The sequence below is a fragment of the Xenopus tropicalis genome, chromosome 8 (genome assembly GCF_000004195.4).
Source record: "Xenopus tropicalis strain Nigerian chromosome 8, UCB_Xtro_10.0, whole genome shotgun sequence".
NCBI lineage: Eukaryota > Metazoa > Chordata > Amphibia > Anura > Pipidae > Xenopus > Xenopus tropicalis.
The window spans coordinates 90,419,497-90,439,827 of NC_030684.2; the positions used below are offsets into that span (position 1 = coordinate 90,419,497).

The 20,331-nt window shown below is 36.1% G+C and overlaps 1 protein-coding gene across 5 annotated transcripts in view; it reads right to left on the reverse strand.

Annotated features, from left to right (window-relative positions):
* Positions 1-8,853: 8,853 nt before the first annotated feature.
* Positions 8,854-20,331, reverse strand: part of bcl11b (BCL11B, BAF complex component) — a 70,948-nt gene continuing 59,470 nt past the window's right edge. For 3 of the 5 annotated variants that reach the window (XM_004917117.4, XM_004917116.4, XM_002939667.5), the window contains one exon: positions 8,854-15,267. In XM_004917117.4, coding sequence (XP_004917174.1) covers positions 13,271-15,267 — 1,997 coding nt within the window. In that variant the 3' untranslated portion in view covers positions 8,854-13,270. The remainder of the gene's footprint in view (positions 15,268-20,331) is intronic. The other 2 variants (XM_018096920.2, XM_004917119.3) reach the window with 2 other exon arrangements.

Sequence of the window (20,331 nt, forward strand, 5' to 3'; positions counted from 1 at the left end):
ATTAAGGGATTAGAGGACAAGTATAATCTGCAAGAGAAAACTTCATTCAATATTCAAAATCTTCCCAGTAAACACTGGATGCTGTTTTAAAGATAGGTTCATTGCTCTTCCAAACTGTGCAGAAGCAAACAGTTCTGTCATATTATATCCCAGGGTATTTATTCTGTAATTCTGTATCAAGATTTAGCATTAGCATAGCAATTTGACTTTCTAGCACTGTGTGATGTAGGTCAATTAATGTAGTGAGGCATTTGTTGAATAAAACGCGTTTGAAAACCTCAGCCATTGTCCTTCACATACTGTTTCTTCCATGCAGACACCCTAAAATGTTATTCTTATTACCAGCAACTATAAAGGCTCATCTACCATTGCAAGTTTAAAGCACTAAAATGTGTACAGTAAATGCTAAAGAGTTTTCTGTATATATATATATATATATATTCGTATGCCCCTGCTACAAGTACCGTGGTGCCTAGCCTTCCTGCTCTGCTAAATAGCATGCAAGTGCAAAATGCAGAGCCCAGTGTATACAAGGGAACCCTGTAATTAAACTAGCAGTAATTACAGAGTTTTCTTAGCAGGTTGCTCTACATTTGCACCTGACTTGCTTTAAGTGAATTGGCCCTTACGGACACTCCATGCATTGGGCAAAGTCTCCCAAAATCACTGCTGTGCCAAGATGAGCAGTGAAAGAAGGCTCCTGTCAGTGCTCAACTTCTGTTCTTCTGTACCTGCATCTATTGATGCTGCTGTAAAAAAAACATCAATATTAGTGTTAAATGCTATGTATTTCCTTACATTCTGTTCTGATGTCAGAATGAACTTTTAATAGCAAAGACATTTACAGTTTAATCTAAATGCTATGAATAACCTGAATAATATATGTTTATATATTGCGCTCAAGACAGAGTTGCCATATTGCTATAATTGGCCAAGACATTTCCCAAAGACAATAAGAAGAGCACATTTTTCATATGACCAAAAGAGGATTTGCTATAAATAAGTATATAAAAATGTTTTAGCCATGCTAAGTAATAAGCTCTGTGAAGAGTATTTTATGAATTAACTAAACTATGCTAAAATAGCAAAGATTATTTATATAGACTATACTTTCAAATATGTATGCTTTACTCCCCAAAATAAGAAACCTGCTTTTTTGTGTGGCTTTTGAATTCCATCCATGGGTCTAAAATGTATAGAAAAGGACATTTGCCATATCTGTATTGTTTCACTTATAGGGGATAGGGAGCAGCATACTTGATTATTGCTTTGGGGGCAATCACTGACTGGGGAATGAGGCAGAAGATAATTTGTTAAATTAAAACAATAGATGTGCAACGGTCACACCATTAAGCTTTAAAGGAGAAGGAAAGGTACAATCACTGGGGGGTGCCAAAATGTTGGACAACCCCCATGACTGTAACTGCTTACTTTATACTCCAGGTTGGTGCTCCTGTATGGCGAAAACTGCACAAGCCTGGGGTATCTGCGAACCAGCGATCATCCTCCCTCTTCTGCTTAACATTTTGGCACCCCCGGTGAATTTACCTTTCCTTTTCCTTTAACAATGCTAATATGTTCGTTTTTACTTTGGGCAAAGGAACATCTACAAAAGCCACCAAAGCATATTTGGGGCATAGAGTTAAATGTCATGTTTCAAGTGTGAGAACAATTAGAATATGGGAGAGAGCATAAAGTGTCTTCTTACATTATCATGAGCTTTGCACATTTGTCCTTTTACCTTAAAGAGATACTAACACCAAAAATGAAACCTTTTTTTTAACAAGTATCATAGCATTGTCTTTGCATGGTATTTATATATTTATTTATATTTTACATTACCTTTCAGATCCCTTATGTTCCTCTATGCGTGAGCTGCCATATTTGTGTCACAGTAATGTTAGCATTAGAACCTGCACATTTTTGAACCTATAGAGTTCCACTTTGAAGTTCTTTGTTAACTCTGACTCTCTATGAAAAAAATGGTTGCTGTGAGTCTCACAGGGCAGCCTGCACAGTATGACTATATGACTAATATGATCCACAAAATGATTATGCATTTTTAAAAATATAACAGTATTTTTTCTTAGCAGGAACTCCTAATCTGATAATATTAATATTTGACTTACAACACCACCAAATCTGCACCTCTACACCTCACATTTATGTACCTGCCATGATAGCCCATTAGCAACTGATTAATCTGGTTGTACTATTGCAATTAGAATGCTGTAAGAACTGTACCATTGGTAGATATGGATTACTGCAGTGGTGCATATTTTTGCAAATTACAACATATGATTGTGTATATTTACTTTGTATATTTCTTGGTATATAAATACCACTTGCCATCTGCACACCAAGATAAATAATCGCTAAAATGAATTCAGGTTAGTATTAATCTGATGCATAATTCACTGACTATGCCTGACTGATCCTGTAGACTGCTCTTACATCTGCACAAGCTAAAAAGGAAGTCATTATAAAGTTTGGTTTACTGGAGCTATGAATACCACTTTTGTATATATAAGACTTTTTACCAGTCTCCTACAAACACTGATTTTACATTGCTTTGCTCATCAACATGTGCTGATGTTGAGGATACTTTAAATGTGTATTAAAAAGAATATTTTTTTGCATAAGGCTTTCACAGGGCAAATTGCAATTGAAGAGTAATATCTACAGAGCTTGGTGTTTGGGCTAGTTTACTAATTTTTACAGACACCTTTTTTATTTTTTATTTTTGATGCAAATCTCTGCTGATTTAAGTGTACAATTTTTCTCCCCCTCTCAAGGTTTTTATAAATTGCAGCATGAGAAGAAAACCAGAGAGATACAATACAATAGTATATTATAATGTAATTATATCTTGAAAGATGTTACACCCCTCAGATCCACTTCTTGAAATGTCATGTCATTTACCAAACCATGTCCCACATATGGTGCATAAAAGAGAAGAGCAGATTCCTTTTTTACCTGGGTTGCCAATGTCCTCAAGCCTGTATGCAGTGGGGTAAAGAGTTATAACAAATGTGTTATGGGATCCTTAGGTGCTCACCTAGGAGGCTTTACTGGTTCTCTGTCATTCCTTCTACCACATGTGTTGGGGAGCAGTCTCAGATATGTAAATAAGATTATTAATGATGATCCATGACCCCTATACTCCTGAAAATTGGGGGGAGCCATATATATTTGTATGCATTTTTAGACAGATTGTGTGTAAGTGTAAATTCAGACTTTCATGGCAGAATTGATACAGTGGTGATCACAGTAAAAGAAACAGTGTAACTTTTTCCCAGCCAACCAGAATGTGCCATCAAGGTGCAGCTTTGATGCTTTCTGCACCTGTTCTCTATTTGTACATTCCCCTATAGTGTATAACATGATGTTTATTTAAAGGTTTCCTTTGATAAGGTTGAACAACTTGGTTCCAATATATGGCCACATTTCATAGACTTGTGTTTCCACATAAACTGACATCTGCACTGAAATAGTTTTAATAAAATGAGCCAAAGTAAAGTGTTAGTTTGATTTGACCTTATTTATAATGTAAGTCCAATCCTGGACTTCAGGATACACTGTGCAATACTCTGTGTTTTGTTTCTTTATATAAAAGAGTGAATTTGAAACAAGTGATCGCTCTTGCTAACATATAAGTGCATCTGTGAACCCCACTGCAGCTCATAGGAGGGCCCAGTAAGTTGCAATCATGCCTTTAGGGATAATAAATTCTCTTTAAAAAGGCCAATATTGTTGCTTGCCAGCAATTTCCCGGCAGAGTACTTGCCATAGATGAACTGCCTGGGCATGACTCCTACAGTCTCAGGCAGACTTATTGGAAATGGTTGCTAACTCCTCAATTCCAAGCATCAAATCACTATATGTCAGTACAGTTTGTGGCCCTCAGAGAGATGTTTAATTATTAATAAGCTTCAAAATAACTTTTATTTTTTTAAGAAGCACATAATTTGGTGGAAAAAAACAGATGATGTGTCTAGTATGTATGTTGGTGTATTTGCGTATGCCATACATCATTTATTTCCTTTGATGTGTTTGTCATAACTGCTAGAAGGCAATTCCATGTCCATCACTATTTCATTAAAGTTATGCTTGCTATGCTATACAGTTTATCTTTCTAAATGATTTCCCCCAACTTCAGATAGTGTCCTTTACTTCTGTTCATCTACCTATTCTAAAGAGGTCTTCTAAAATCCTTATGTTTTGTTTTATTTAAACAAATGTATGTGCTCTGGTAATCGCCAACTGTTGGCACTCAAGCTGCGCTGTTATGTTTTTTTATTTTTAGTTGTTTCTTTAATTAGGAAAATACAGCAAATATATATATATGGGATCCCTTATCCGGAAACCCGTTATCCAGAAAGTTCCTAATTACCGAAAGGCCATCTACCATAGACTCCATTATAAACAAATAATTCTAATTTTTAAAAATTATTTCCATTTTCTCTGTAATAATAAAACAGTACCTTGTACTTGATCCTAACTAAGATATAATGAATCCTTACTGGAGGCAAAACAAGCCTATTGGCTTTATTCAATATTTAAATAATTTTTAGCTATGGAGGTCCAAATTACTGAAAGATACCTTATCCAAAAAAACCCAGGTTCTGAGCTTTCTGGATAACAGGTCCCATACCTGTATATATATATCTATATCAAGTAGACAATTCCATTTTAAAATGGGGTTCAGTTAGTGGTCATGGATGGAACTGCAATGCAGTAACAGTATTTTGTTTGCAATTGCCACTTTCTTTAATATATTATATTTTCCAGCTATCTGAAATGAGTATTCCTGTATGTAGAGTTCTGTGATCTGTTTTTTTATAAAATGGTGTAATACATTTCAACTTTTAATGTTCATTACTATAATTCTAACTCCTTACCTGCCCCTATGTATGTTCTTTTCCTCCTGTAAAAATATACATTTTACCCTACCTTGATGTCACAAGCAAATAAAATAATTAATACATCAGAAGGTACAAGTGTTCCCTGAACCAACATGTGATGCTTAAGAAGTGAGAATAGAATTGAAATTTATGTAATTTGAACAAAAAAGTGGTAGCCTTTTTGCAAAAGGGAGTGTGTATCCTGGTATGTATTTTATCAACAATCTTTCTGCCAGTCATGTGATTTAAAGTCACAGACTGCCTGAATTTAGCATGTACTCATATGTGTATATTTTATTAAATAGCGCTATGCATCTCCAGAGCTGCCAATGACCAGCCAAAACCCCACAAATCTATTTACCTGTCCAGTATCATACATGTTACAGTGCTAGCTATCAGGTACCAAACAAGTGTCAATGTAGAATTTGTATTTATGTGTTCTTCTATTGTCTGAGCCTTGCAGCGTGTTTACTAGCAACAAGCAAGATAAAAGAATCCTGCTAAGGAAAGGGTCCATAGGCCATGGAAACTGAGCAGCTCCATGGCACTGAAAAACTCTCTAAAGCAGTTCCCACTGTCTTGCATAACCAAGATGGTAATGTCTAAATAACAAATATATGGCATCATCACAGATGGTCTACAACTAAGGTACATCATGGAGTTATTTGCTCAAATACCTTTTTTAGTTTTAATAGAGAAGAGGAATAGTGCCACCAGCTATGACCAGGTGTGAGTATGGACACATCTTTATGGTGACCTTACACAGGTAGATTTAAGCTGCCGATTAAGGCTCTTCCTACCAATTTGGAAGCTTATCTGCCTGCGTATGGGGTCTTCCGATGGGGCTACCCAACTGATATCTGGCTGAAAATTGGGCAGGTTTCATTTTCCAGTCAGATTGAGGACCGCATTGGCTTCCTTGCTCTGATGGTTCATATTCCCATCATTGTAAACTGATTATTTGGCACATTAGGTCGACGTGTCTGGGGAAGATCCACTGATTTGGTGACCTCACCAAACAAGTGGATGTTATAGTGTATGGCCAGCTTTAATCTTGGGTAAGTAAAGATTTACAAGTTTTACTGCACTACTAGAGTTGCAGCAGTTTTTCCATTTATGACTTTTAAGTATCACAAATCTGTGTTTCCAGCAGTAATCATGGCACCCTATAAAATAGTTTATGCAGACATTGAGGGGTTACTCTACTGAACTTGTACTATTCCAGGGTCCATGAAAAGCTAGTAGATATGCGATTTTTAGACAAACATCAATGAACTTTCACACACAAAAAAGTTTAATTTTAAAAACTAAAAATAATGTTTAGAAATATAAACAAAAAATGCATTATCTGAAAAAAAAATCCTTGTTCGTTGCCCAGAGCTTTAGAGACATGCAACATTCAGATTTGATTATATCTGAATCCTGAGATTTCACAAAACCTGGATTTGTTAAATCCCTATTTCTTTTAATAAAAATTCCCTTTAAAATGTTTCCAGAGTGCATGTTCCAAGCCATGCAATGTGTATGTACTGTATGTGTTATTAGTTGAGATCTAGCATGCTGCAAATGGCTGTTCCTCACTAAAGATAAAGGCATTTAGAGGAGTTAGTGGCCCATTCAGTGTTTCCCCTTTAAAGAATCTTACATTCTGTCATGCTTTTATGGGGTACTTTTTATTTCTAAATTACACTGTTTACATAGCAAATAATTCATTAAAATTTTATTCTTGAACCAACAAATGTTTTTTTAACTGTAATAGTGGTGTGTAGGCAGCCATCTCAGTGCATTGTGCCTGAGTCTGAGCTTTCAGAAGGAGCCATCACTACACATTAGAACTGCTTTCAGGTAACCTATTGTTTCTCCTGCTGGAAGAGTCCCAAGCCGAATGTTTTACTATTGAATGCTATTCTGATATTTACCACTTTTAGCAATACAGGCGTTTGGGAGCTGTTATCTTGCTACCTTCCCATTGTTCTGCTGATTGGCTGCTGGGGGGAAAGGGAGGGGGGGTGATAATACTCAGCTTAAGGTCCCCATACACGTTGAGATTCGCTCGCTTGGAGAGAGCGCCAAGCGAGCTAATCTTCACCCGATATCCCCACCTACGGGTGAGTGATATCAGCGAGCGTGTAGGCTATAATTTGATTGAATTATATTGGCGGGAATGGGGCAGTCGGTTCAGGGACCGCATCAATGAGCCAATGCGGTCACCGATCCGACTGAATTTTCTAACCTGGCTGATCGATATCTGGCCAATTTCAGGCCAGATATCGGTCGGGCAGGCCCCTCATTTCTGCCCCTACACAGGCCGATAAGCTGCCAAATCGGTCCAAGGGACCGATATCGGCAGCTACTATCGGCCCATGTATGGGGACCTTTACAGTGCAGCAGTAAAGTGGTAATGAAGTTTATCAGAACACAAGTCACATGACTGTGGCACCCTGGGAAATTAAGAATATGGCTATCCCTAAATGAAATTAAAAAATTAAATATAAAAAATCTGTTTCCACTTTTAAAAAAACATTTAAATGCAGGATTTTGTTGGAGAAGCTCTGTTAACTGATGTATTTTGAAAATGTTTTCCCATAACAGTATTCCTTTAATGAGTATGTTGTAATGATTAGAATTTTACCACTACACCTCTTAATCTGTGATTTGTTTCTTCTCTTTTTGGGTTCACTTGTACTTAGTGAGAAGCTGGCCTACACCATTGCATTGCTATAAAATATAAAATCATCTAATACTTATTCCAGTTCATCAGTGAGACAGGTTTGAAAATTTCACCTGCTGATGCAAAAGCCACATCTCCACTTCACTTTTTGCAGTTGCACTTGCATAAACTAACTTCCACTGAAGCCGAATGCTAACCACAAGAGTAAGATGCAGATCTGGCTTATCTGGTTGCAGCAAAGTGAAAGTGTTGGATCACATATCATTAAGCGATTGTTTGCACCAAAGGGGTTAATCAAGACATCTGGGACTATGGGAAGATGTTCTGGGGTGAGGAAATTCTGGGTATAAACTCCCCTCAGTTGTATTGGCTATTAACAGAGTGGGATGCATTTATATTTAAGGCAGAGGGTCACCGTACCTGCCTCCTTCAACATTTGGCTCCTGGAACATTGCTGGAGCTCCCCCACCCACTCTCCCTTTGTTGCAGCTATTTGTATTCTGTTTGTTATCAATGCCAACTGTATTTTGTTTATTTAGTAAGGGTTATGTTCCAGAGCTTGGCAGCTATTTAACTGTACTCTTGCCATTTGGTACACTTTCCCACAGTTCACTTCACATGCCCACCATGGCTGTAGTGGCTGGCATTTGGGTATTTTATGGTTGATTATGGTATGGCATTGCCTTACCATAAAGATAATTATGGTTTAGTTGGTTTAATAAACATTTAATAATGCTGTGGACCTACACCCATTCAAAGGAAACACTGGGCTCAGTTGGGGTTGATTTATCTCACACTGCAAATTTGTCCCTTTGCAGTAACCAATGGCGACCAATCAAATATTTTCATTTGTTCTATTTGAAGCTGCCTAAAAAAAGCTAATCACTGATTGGTTGCTATGGATTACTGTCCAGGTACAAATTTGCCAGTGTTGATAAATGACCCTGACTGTCTTCTTATTGTCTAGTTATGGTCCACATTGTACATTAATCATGCTGCCTCCCCACTGTCTTGGAATGTGTCATAGTTATGTTATGTGTATCATCTGATTCATCTGTTGCACCAAAGTGGATGTGTTGGATCACATATATAAGATTTTAATGTGTTTCTGTCCCACATTATCTTCATATTTCTGACTGCTAATGTATATAAATACTAAATTAGTGAAAATAAAAACAAATTTGTTTACTCTGTATGTGTGTGTGTGTGTGTGCTTTTCCACAGTTGATTACACAAGCCAGATACACCACTTGTGGGTTAAAGCATTTCATACTTAAGACACAATAACAAATATTTTATTGATAATGGACCAATGAAAATTGAAAAACATTTCAGATCCACTTGTTGAAACAAATAAAACAGGAACAATCTGAAGATCATCAAGTTAAATGTCCAATTTATTATCTTTTTTTCTTTTTTTGTAATAACTTGAAAACTGGAACAAGCCTTGTTTTAAACGAGCGTACAAATGAAATGGCAGACACATGCTGAACTCAACATTGTGACAATAAGATAAAATGAAGAGGCCATAATTTTGTACAGAGAAAATAAGAAAAACAATAAATATTTCACTAAGCCATGTTGAAATGACCTCTAGCCGTCCCAACATTTTATCCATAATAAAAAAAGTGCTCTTGTTTCTTAAACAGAGCGCAAATACCAAGCAATAATAAATAGTTCAAAACTTGTAGTAAAAGACGAAAACCTCCAAGTAAACAACAAAAGCTCATACAATAATAGAAAAAGGTAATAAAAATATTTTGCCTTGCCATACAAATGCAAACAAATTAAGTGACATTTTGCTTTGCAGTTCTAAAATACATAGAGCACCATAATGATGAGGCTGCTGCAATGAACAAAGTCTTGGACTGTCTTTTATAGTGGGCTGGGATGAAATACAGATGACCACAGAGAAGAAGAGTCTAGGAAAATGTGGTGATAAACTAAAGAGCAGCTTCCATATTGTGCTTGTGGTAAGTGTTTTAAAAAGTAGACTTTTTTTTTTATTCTGTGCACAGCCGAAACATTACATTGTGCTTATTTATATTGTTCTGTTCATAGCTAATAGAAAGGATGCATATCTTTAACCTCTAGAATGCTGCAGGGTTTCACTGAATTGAAAACCTTATTGGCGAAAAAAGAGGTTACCCAGATCTGCTGGTGATGTTTACTTTACAAATATTTATGGGGTATAATCAAAATGGGAATTTGGCCATAGGGTTGCCTAAAGATGCAAAGCACTGTGGTATAGGACAAGTTGTCATAATAAATATGGCCTTTTAGGAAAAAAAGGTATGAAGTTCATAATTCCAATACTGCACTGGAAAATGATAGTTATGCAGTTGGAGCTACTTATCCATTGTGTTTGCATTTCTACAACAGGATTTCATCTCAGCCCATCAAACATTCAGGAGATTATGGAATGTACAAAAAGGAATGGAGAGCAAAGCAGATATGACATGAACTGGCAAGACCTGTGTTCAGAATAGGTCCTGTTCTAACAAGGGATGGGATGACCGGGCCTGGACCACTGAATTTATTAACACAATTGCATCTGTATCAACAGAAAAGTTACTTTTTGTTGTGTACAGTAGGTTCAACAGATACCGGTGGGACTGTGGAGAATTTCTCACTCTATAAGAGGTTCCTGGAATATTCACGAGCATACATGGAATGTTCTCATAGTATTTATACAAAAACTGATTTTATTTTACAAGGGTAGCTAGTACCAATCAGTCCATACCTGCTAAGGCCTTGATACAAGGTCCAGGCACCAAAGGGGGTGTTACATCCCTGTACGAACAGTACTTTTTTTATAGGCCAATAATGACAGAAAATGTACAACTTAAATTACCAGTGAACAAAACATTTAAGAAAGCTGTTTTGTTTCATTAACCTGGATGTTGTTAAACAACCTCCTTTTTTTCTGTACAGTAGGACTTAAATTACAAATCATTTCTTTTCTGTTTTTCTTTCTTTTTTTTCTTTTTTTTTTTTTTTTTGCAATATTTTATCCTGCCAAATTAAAAAAATATATTATGGCAGCACATTTCCTTTTTTTTCAAATTCACTAACAAAAAGGTACAATTAATCCTTTTAAAAGGACAAGCGTACAGTTAAAAAATTACAAGCTCCAGTAAAAATACAGCAAGTGCCTACATTATGTGAACCAATCAATATCAATATCCATTCCAGAGGGGAAGAGGAGAGAAAAATAAGCACAGGTCAGAAATGTGTTTTTTTTTCTGCAAAGCAATAACAATATTAAGCACTTTTTTTCTACTTACTTTTTCTACATGGTGTAGCAATCACCTTTTTTTTTAATCCCCAAATACAAGTTTCTATACATGTCAAAAAAAATTCAACACCCAAAGCAGAAAAAAAAAATACTAAAACTTAGACTTTACAATTACAGTGACAAGAACAAATTTATAGACCCACCATTTAAATTTTACTGCAACATTTTCAAGGATTTTTTTTTTCTGATTTTGTAAAATGCCCAGGCATTCTCAATTATTACAAATACTGGTCCACTTTTACAGTAATCAAGAAATTTTAATATATATAATATATACTAAAACCCCCGTCACCAAAAGAAAAACAATATACACATGGCCATTACGGCATTTTATAACCTATTAAGCAAACTTTGAAAAGAAAAGGTTGTCCAAACACACATACACACAATTATATTTTTTTTTTACCCTTGTACGTATTGAATACTGTAAACGTATTTTAAGACAGAGTGCACTAAATTTAACGATAAAAAAAAAAATAGCCGTTGTTCCTGAATTGTTTTTTTTTCCATTCAACGATAACTGGTAAGTTGTGTCATTTCATTTTTCAATTCAGCAGTAAATAATTTTCATTCCGTTTTCTAAGCAGCGTTGTCCTGAAAAAAAAAAAGCTGACAATAAATCAGCCAGAGAACGTTCAAAGTTGTGCTGGGTAAACATCTTCATTAGATTGGGTCTTATGGCAATAATGTGTCCACTATCTTCAAACAGGAATTTTATAAGTAAATGTGGCTTTTGTTTTTTTGTTTTTTGTTTTTTTAAAGAAATGTACTTTTCTTGTATTACTATTTTTAGAAAGTCTTTTTTTTTTTGTTTCACAAAAATGTTTTGCATTTTGTCTCGAGAGACTCAGATAGGAAGATCAGTTTTCAAGGCACTCACAACAAATTGAATGGCAGTAGACAAACCGTCCAATAAATTATATATGTATATATATATCTTTTTATAGTGCCAGCATTGTGAATGCCATGCTTAGCAACACTGACACTTAATCTCAGATGTTCCCTTATAGAGGTCACCCACCAATGGGTTGAATAGGAGAATATGCTGTAATTTCTTGTTCAGAAGCCATTTAAATGAAAAAGAAAAGAAGCCAGTTATAAAGTGCGGTTAACATAATTAAAATGGGTAACCTTTTGTTCTCTGCTGTCCTCCTGGTGCACGCAAAGAAAAAGAAAAGAAAAAAAAATGGAAAAAGGATCTTAAAAGCAGGTGTCATTATTTTAACTTGCATTATTTAGAATAAATAACAGTTTCAAACATTAGCCCAAGTACCCTGAACTCAGTAACCTATGACAATACCACCACGTATGGCCTTAATTGTGGTGATGACCCTTCATGCTTTTAATGCTGAATCATCTGCAGACAATTGTAGGTGCTACAAAGGGCCCACAGTACTTAACATTTTTCTCTGCAAGTGTAACCAGGAATCCATTGCTCAGCAATGAAATTCAGGTGACCCTGGCAGCAAAAAGGGGTTAAGTTTACCTCTTGAGGCTGTGTTTTTTTCTTTACTAAAATTATATTTTTATACTCCCTGCGCAGCACTAAGTCTACTTTGAAATGTAATAAATAAAAAACATTTTAAATACAAAGACATTGTGTCATTGTTAAATGTTGCATATTCTAAATGTATACTTTCTTCTTATAGATTGTGGTTTTTTAATTCTTAATAATGGCAAAATTGTGGCATTGCAAGTTAAATTTTATTTGCTGTATACAAGATCCTATCATGCCATACAATTAAGTGCTAATATTTTCAAGATTGTAAATCCGCTGTGAATTTGTTGTGATCCCTCTATTTTAGCATTGGTAAAATAACATATTAAACAATTTAAATTAAACAGCTGATGGCTTCTTTGCAAGAAATTACAAAAGTGTAGCTTAAATTCCAGAAATTGTAGCAGCCCACAAAATGATAATTTAAGATATGTCTCTTCCCTACAAGGATAATGATCTCAGGCTACTACTGGGTTAAGGAATAGGTAATAAACCTCTTTTGTTCTCGAGGGGTACGGCAGCACTGTAATTGAACAGGTTGGTAGCCCCTGAAGTCCAAAAGGGGATTTTAGCACATTAGAACAAGGGTAAAAGAAGAAATTTAAACAGCAAGGGGAAAAAAGAAATGCCTGCACATGCCAAAATTACAAATAAAACCCCAATAAATACAGAAATTATTGCACAGTTAAAAGGCTCCACAATTTTACTGCCTTATACAACCCTCAGGTTTAATATAAATTTAGACACAGGTTATATCTTAAGTGCCACATTTGTGACACCTAACATATTTATGCTATTTTAAGGAGGCAAGTTAGGTCAGCTTTTCTCAGTTGGCAATAGTTAAATCTGTACAAATTTAATGGATACCTAGACCCCTGAGTAAACTCATATAGGGGGCCTTAGCTTCTTTCTGCCTGCTCAATTTTGACGTCATTTGTCAGCAAGTGTTCTCCATGCCATTTTTTCATGTGTTTCTCCAGGGTGCTGTAAACACTGAAGGGCATCTGGCAAATGTCACAGCGGTAGACCTCCTTACCTATCTGGCCATGCGTTTTCATGTGGCGTGTCAGCTTGCTGCTCTGGGCACATGCATAGTTGCAGAGCTCGCATTTGTAAGGCCGTTCCCCAGTGTGGCTTCTGCGGTGGACCGTGAGGTTGCTGCAGTTCTTAAACACTTTGCCACAGAATTCGCATGTGTCACTTCTTCTTCCTTCTTTTGAACTTGGCCGGCCAGGCCCTGGTCCACTGATATGTGGTGTGCTGCCGCCACTCGCTGTCCCACTTCGCCCTGAGAGACCTCCATCCAGCATGTCACCTGGTGGTGTAGAGAACCGCAGACTTCCATTTTCTGAAGAGTGCTCAGAAGAAGTTGCAAAAGGAGATTGTCGAGAGTCTGTGAATCCTAGAAATGGATCCTTCATGAAGTGCCTTGATGCTGCATATCCTACTAGCCACTGTGAGTAAACGTTTTCTGATGGGATTATTGGTGTTGGGGGTAAATCTAGATCTTTCTCAATTTTTATCCTTTTTGATGAGTTGTTTAGTCCAGAACTAGAAATAGGCATTGGCTTTCGTGGGAGCAAGCCTGGAAATGGTTCACCTGGGCCAAAATTTCCATTAACTGTCCCTTCATCATTGGGGATTATTTCTCTCTCCACTGTATCTTCATGCCCTGGAATTCTCCTACATAAAATTTGCTGATCAGATCGTTTCATGAAATGACTTCTTTTTTGTTTTTCATGCAGCATATCACTATATGCCTGCATGCCTCCTAAATGTACATTCTCCATAACTTTTCCAAGAACAAGGGACTTCTCATCATGGATTGGCTTTGCTCCATTTTCACGATTGCGGCTCATTTCAGAGTCCATACTGAAGCTTGACTCTGGCCTACTTTCATTCTCTATTTCCTCCTCCTCCTCCTCTTCTTCTTCTTCCTCTTCTTCTTCATTTTCATGGCCTAAAGATGGATCACTTTCATTTCTAAAATCTGTCTCACTGGATTTTACACCCTCTCCTGTTAAATCACTTGTGCCTGGCTCTGGTGAGCTAGTAGCAGACAGTCCATCATCAGACCTTCCAGTCATTGAACCAGCTTTGTGCATATGTGTTTTCATGTGACGTTTTAACTTGCTTGCTTGGGAACATGCATGATCACACAGCTGACACTTATAAGGTTTTTCTCCCGTGTGACTGCGACGGTGGACTATTAAATTACTCTGGAACTTGAAGGTTTTCCCACAGAATTCACAGGATTTGCTCTTTGCCTGGGTCTGTGGTGGAGTAGTACTGCTGGGGGGCATGGGTGGCAATGGTGGTGTACTAATAAAAGGTGACTTAGGGCTTGGCTGAAAAGGGTTTAACAGGCGATGCATAGGATTGCCGCGGTTCGGTGACACTGGTGGTGGAGTGGAGTTGTTCCCTGCTAGTTCTCTTAGCCTTCGGGAAAAATCCATTGCTGGAGATTCAATTGTCATGGGGTTTAAGCGCATAACTCTGTCAAAGGCACTAGGATGCTGGGCAACTAACCCCATTTCTTCGGCACTAAGGCGATGCGGGTCCAGATGGTGGCGTGGGGGTGGGCTGAAAAGTGGGGGTGTGTTTGGGAGCCGAGCCTCACCAAAGCCTGGGTGATCACGTAGAATAGGTCCTGTCATTCTTAAAAGGTTGAAGGGATTAGTGTCCCCAAGGAAATTCATCAGAGGGGATGGTGCAACAGTCTCCGGTCCCAGAGGTGGAGGGATAGTGATACGTGGAGTAAGAGAGTTACTAGATGGGCTTGTTTCCAGGTAGATACGAAATCCATGTGTATTTTGAGCATGCTGAAGCAGGAACCATGCGCTGTTAAAAGGCTGCTTGCATGTTGTGCAAATATAGCTTGAAGGCTCATCTTTACCTGCCAAAGACAAAAAAAACACAAAATATAAAATATACTAAACTGATTTTGTATTAAAAGTTTTACATTAAGCTGCTGAAAACTAAATGTGCTCAGTTGCTTTACATTTCTTATACAAATATTTAATTTTCCCACTATGAAACACAAATAACTATAACTAATGTATACATCTTATTCCACTCTTAGTATTTTACAATAAAAAAAGCCTGTTTTATTCATTTTATTACTGATGCACTGTTTAAGAAACCATACACCCTCTTCTCAACATGAGTTAAATTCACAGATTTTGTGTGATTAAAACATAAGTCAAAAAGTATGTTAAGCACAAGACCTATTAAAAAGGAGGTATACTGCCCCTTTAATGAAAAAAGCAAAAATAAAAACCTACAGAAAAAGAAACCCTGTACTGAAAAACAATTCGGGTTCAAGAAGTTCCATAAAAAAACTTCACTCTTTATACTTCCATATAAGGTTATAAAGTAGCTGAATATTTGGAAACCATAGTTTTATTATTATTATTATTATTATTATTATTATTATTATTATTATTATTATTTATTTGAGCTTAAAATGGCTTTCTATATATGCAACTTTATTTGTTCTAACAAAGCAAATGGTGCATGAGATATTTTGGGGCTGATTTATCACATTTGGTAAATTTTACAAATTTGTTAACAACTCGCTGGGAATCCTGAGAATGGAACAAAGGAACAGTCTTTTGATATTTAAAGGCTAATCAAATATTGACAGCTTGTGGAGCAAACAAGAGAATATATCAGTAGTTATTGAAAAAAAAAATAACAGCACTCTTAGTGGACATGTAGTTGTTGATGGAAAATGTTCATATTTATGTATGCCAGGACAGACAGTTGTTCCAGCATGAAAAAGTTTTTAATGAAATTGTTGGGGTGTTTTAATAAATGTGTCATTTAGTTTAAACCTTTCCTGACTGTCAGTACTGCTGAAAATCCCTCTGTATTCCCCTGTTGTATATTTTGGAAATATGCCCTCATTTTTCTCTGTTTGCAATAAAGTTATTTGTGTATATAGTAATTTATAACTAATAGGTTTTCCATCTTGATTCTTCTGTTATATATGTTTCTAATCCTTCTTTAACAAGCAATTCAATAATAATAGTCAATAGTCAAGTAACATACTAGTCAACTAAAATGGCTGGGCTTCTGGCTGTCTTTTGAGTATTAAAGATGGCACAGACATAAAAACACATTCTATCAATAAGACTCCAAAGGCTATGAGCAATGCTGGCCATAGCTAGCAAATTGACCACAGGAAGCTTAGTGGTATCCAGTGACAAACAAATGTCTCTGTGAAAATATTCCCTCCTATAATCTCCAATTATAACATCCAATTATTAAATGTGTATATATAAATAGATAGATATATATATGCTGCAAGAAAAAATTAGAAATTGTTTTATTCAGGTAATCATGGTAGATCCAGTCTATTTAAACTGACTGAAAAATTATACAGTTCATTTGCAAAGATGTCTTGAAAATAAGAACCTGCACACAAGAGAACGTGCCAAGACACGATCACAGGAATTCCATTTTCTATTTGAAATTCCTAAATAGACAAACACACAAATTTATATTTACATTTTTTTTTGTGGGGGACAGAATGTTGTTTGGTTAAGCCATTGTTGTGCAATAAAAGTGATGCCATATCCTATATTCCTGCTATTTGCAACTTGAAGTACTCTCACCCACTGCTAAATTTTATACAATAGGACACGTGTCATTCAAACATGACACATTTTCTGCTCATTTGCTAAAGAGTCCATGATCTCAATTCTAAAAGCTTCATCAACTCTCTTTTTTAGCTTTATTTCATTGGCATTATCTGACACATTTTGTAACGCACAGTACCAGAACATCCACGCTGTCCTTGGTGTAGTTGTTGTTGCTCTGAAAGCAAGTTAACAAATATTATATGGACTGAATAGAATTAAATCTTAAGTGGGGACCAAACTTAAAACAATCTATGTTTCACTACCCCTTTAAAATACATTTAATATGTGACAGGAATGGAATTTAAGAATCTGAAACGCCTTGGGGCCTTCCGTAACCCAGCCCAATATGGATATTTTTTTTACATTGTATATTGATTTTGTACTGTTATTCTGGGTCCAAAGGCTAATTTAGAGAAAATATTTTGCTTACAAAAGTAAAACAACATATTATACTACATAAAAATAAAATTAAAAATAAAATAGTAATTACCCTTTTATAGTGTATCATAAAAGGCCGGTGAACTTATTTTAAGATATAAATGTGAAGCTTTCCTTTTTTATGATTGTATCTACTAGCAAATATGGCAGGAATATTTTCAACTTGGTGTGTAGATGTAATCAGGGCAACTTGCCCCCATCAGCCAGATATGGAAACCAGTAAGTCATCAAATCAGGCCCTTCCAGTTGTGTGTGCAAGTAGCACTATTTGCTACTTGTTAGTAGAATAAAACAATGTGTTAATGTTAAGGTGTTTTCAAGACCTGTATCTGCTTAGCTTTGAGAACTTTTGTGAAATGAATTTAAATTCAAAGGCAGATCACAGGGTTTAACCCATTTTTAAAACACTTTAAATGGGTCTGTGGTTAGTTCAAGAGTTAATAGGCTTCTCCTTGCTTGTTTTCATTTTTATTATTAAGCATTCAGTGGCAAAAAGATGTGTCAGAGTCATACAAGCCATAAACAGATGGTAGCATTCAATCAGACTGCTTTTCCAAATGTTCTGCTGTCCAGTGCTACATCTCATTAAGGTAAGGGTATATGGCGAAACAGGAAAATAGTAGACATAAAAACTAATGAGACTTGGGATTTTGTGGCTTTGAATGGTAGATATGAAAAAGAAAAGGATGGAGTACCTGGACCTGGGGCAGAATTTCCTGCAATATTTATAATGGTGTATAACATAAAAAGGATATTTAAGATCCATAGCTGTCCACTGTTTCTGGGGTGAAAATTGGTGCATTGTTTTTCTGACCTTGTTAGTGTTTCTCTATGGAGGAATATTTTGTTTTACTATTGCCAGTAGTATATTTGTATAGAGAAGCAAACTTCCGGCTATATCCGGGTAAATGGAATTAAAATAAATAAGGTAAAATATTTTTATTCCAATAAGCCAGTTTGGCCAGAAAAAAGTACCACAAAAAGTTTGACCACAAAAAGTGGTATAACATACATCAAAGAGTAAATGTAAAATATAAAGTTGGCCCTGGCAGCCATCTACTGAAACCCAGACAAGTTTCACAGGATAAAAACGTCATATGATTCACTGAATTACCTGAAATAGCAATTGATACTGTCCACTTAATAGACAATATAATATTTAGGCACAGCTTATTATTTCAAAAAGACATCCAGTGCCTACAAAATGGATTGGGAGCTGGTATACTATTTGTCTGTGGTAAGGTTCTATCCACAGCCATTATGGAATTACACCCCAAAGGTGCATACATGTTTGCACCACTAATGCTTGTGGAGAATGATTTTCCAAAATAAAGCAATATGGCAGCACAGATGCAAAGCATAGCCTATTAACTATTCAGTTTCACTCAAATAATGCTTCTATTACCTATAATATGTACACAATTCAAGGCTTACAAATACATTTCTAGAAAATATATTTTGCTGTTATGCTTATGGTACATTGTGTTTTTTTTCATTCACATTGCTTTATTAAAACGCTACTTATTCCCTGCTTTGTCAGTGCTACCATGTGTTTTTGTCCTACCAAAATCTAGGAAATAATCCAAAAGTTGTAAATCTAATTCTAACATAATGTACATTTAGCTCAATGGATAATTGACATTATGGAGAGACTGGATGCTGCATTATATAGGTTATCTAATACAAAAGGGACCCATTATCAGAGCAGAACAAACAAGCTGTAATATATGTATATTGTGCTGTGTGGCATCAGAGAAAAGTGATCAGGTCTGCTGGGATTTATATAACACAAGAAAACAGCATACATGCAACTTGTAAATTTGCCTCAATTGTCTCTGAAGTTAAAGGTTATTCCCTTGTTCTAAGTATATAATAAAACTTAACAGACAAAGGTCGGTGGTGAAAGAGTGAGTATTTAAACTGAGTATAATAATAGAAAATGTGAGGGTAAAAACTGGACCTTATAATTGCTGGCAACACTCGCGAATACGCAGAAGAGCTCCCCGCATCCCAGATACAATATATCTCTTATTGTTATTTTATTCTCATAGTTTTTCTCTTTATTAAAAAAATCTATATTTTAACATTCCTTGTCTTGCTCTTTGGATCTCTTAAAGCACACACCTGATTTCTGCTGCAGTGGAATCAAATTGCAGTCATTTGCATACATGCATATTTGCTTGCAGATGAAAAACAATTTCCCAGAGTAACAGTACCAGTGAGAAGCATATGCATGTATCTAGTAAGCAGCTCATCCTTTTTCATTTTTCATGCATACTACACAGACCGGATTCCAGTATTATAACTTATAAAGCAATAACTGTATGCATAGTAAGCTCTTTTGGGCAGGGCTCTCTTCACCCCTTGTATCGGTTATCGGTTGCTTTATATGTCACTCTGTATGTCCAATGTATGTAACCCACTTATTGTACAGCGCTGCGGAATATGTTGGCGCTTTATAAATAAATGTTAATGTAATGTAATGTAATAATAACATCTTTCTCTGTCTTTCTGTCTCTCTAAACGTCAAAGATTGTGGAAAACCAGTCTAGGTCTAGGGGCATCAAAATCTACAAAATTATCTTTTTTTTCTGACATGCACTGTTGTAACACTGCACAAAGATTTACAAAATTCATTAAATATTGATATCACACCTAAAAACAGCAAAAGAAGGCTAAGATGGCAGACACTGGTGAATATCGAGGAAAAGACTGGGGACTAAGAAGAGATAATATCCTTTCTTGGCAATGCAGTTAACCCACCTAGAGGCAAAGGTTTCACCTCTGTTGAATAAGGCAGCCTACTCAGGTTAACCAACTGCAGTGTTAGAATAACTCCTGCCGCCTTGTCACCGTGCACAAAAGTCATCAGCAGC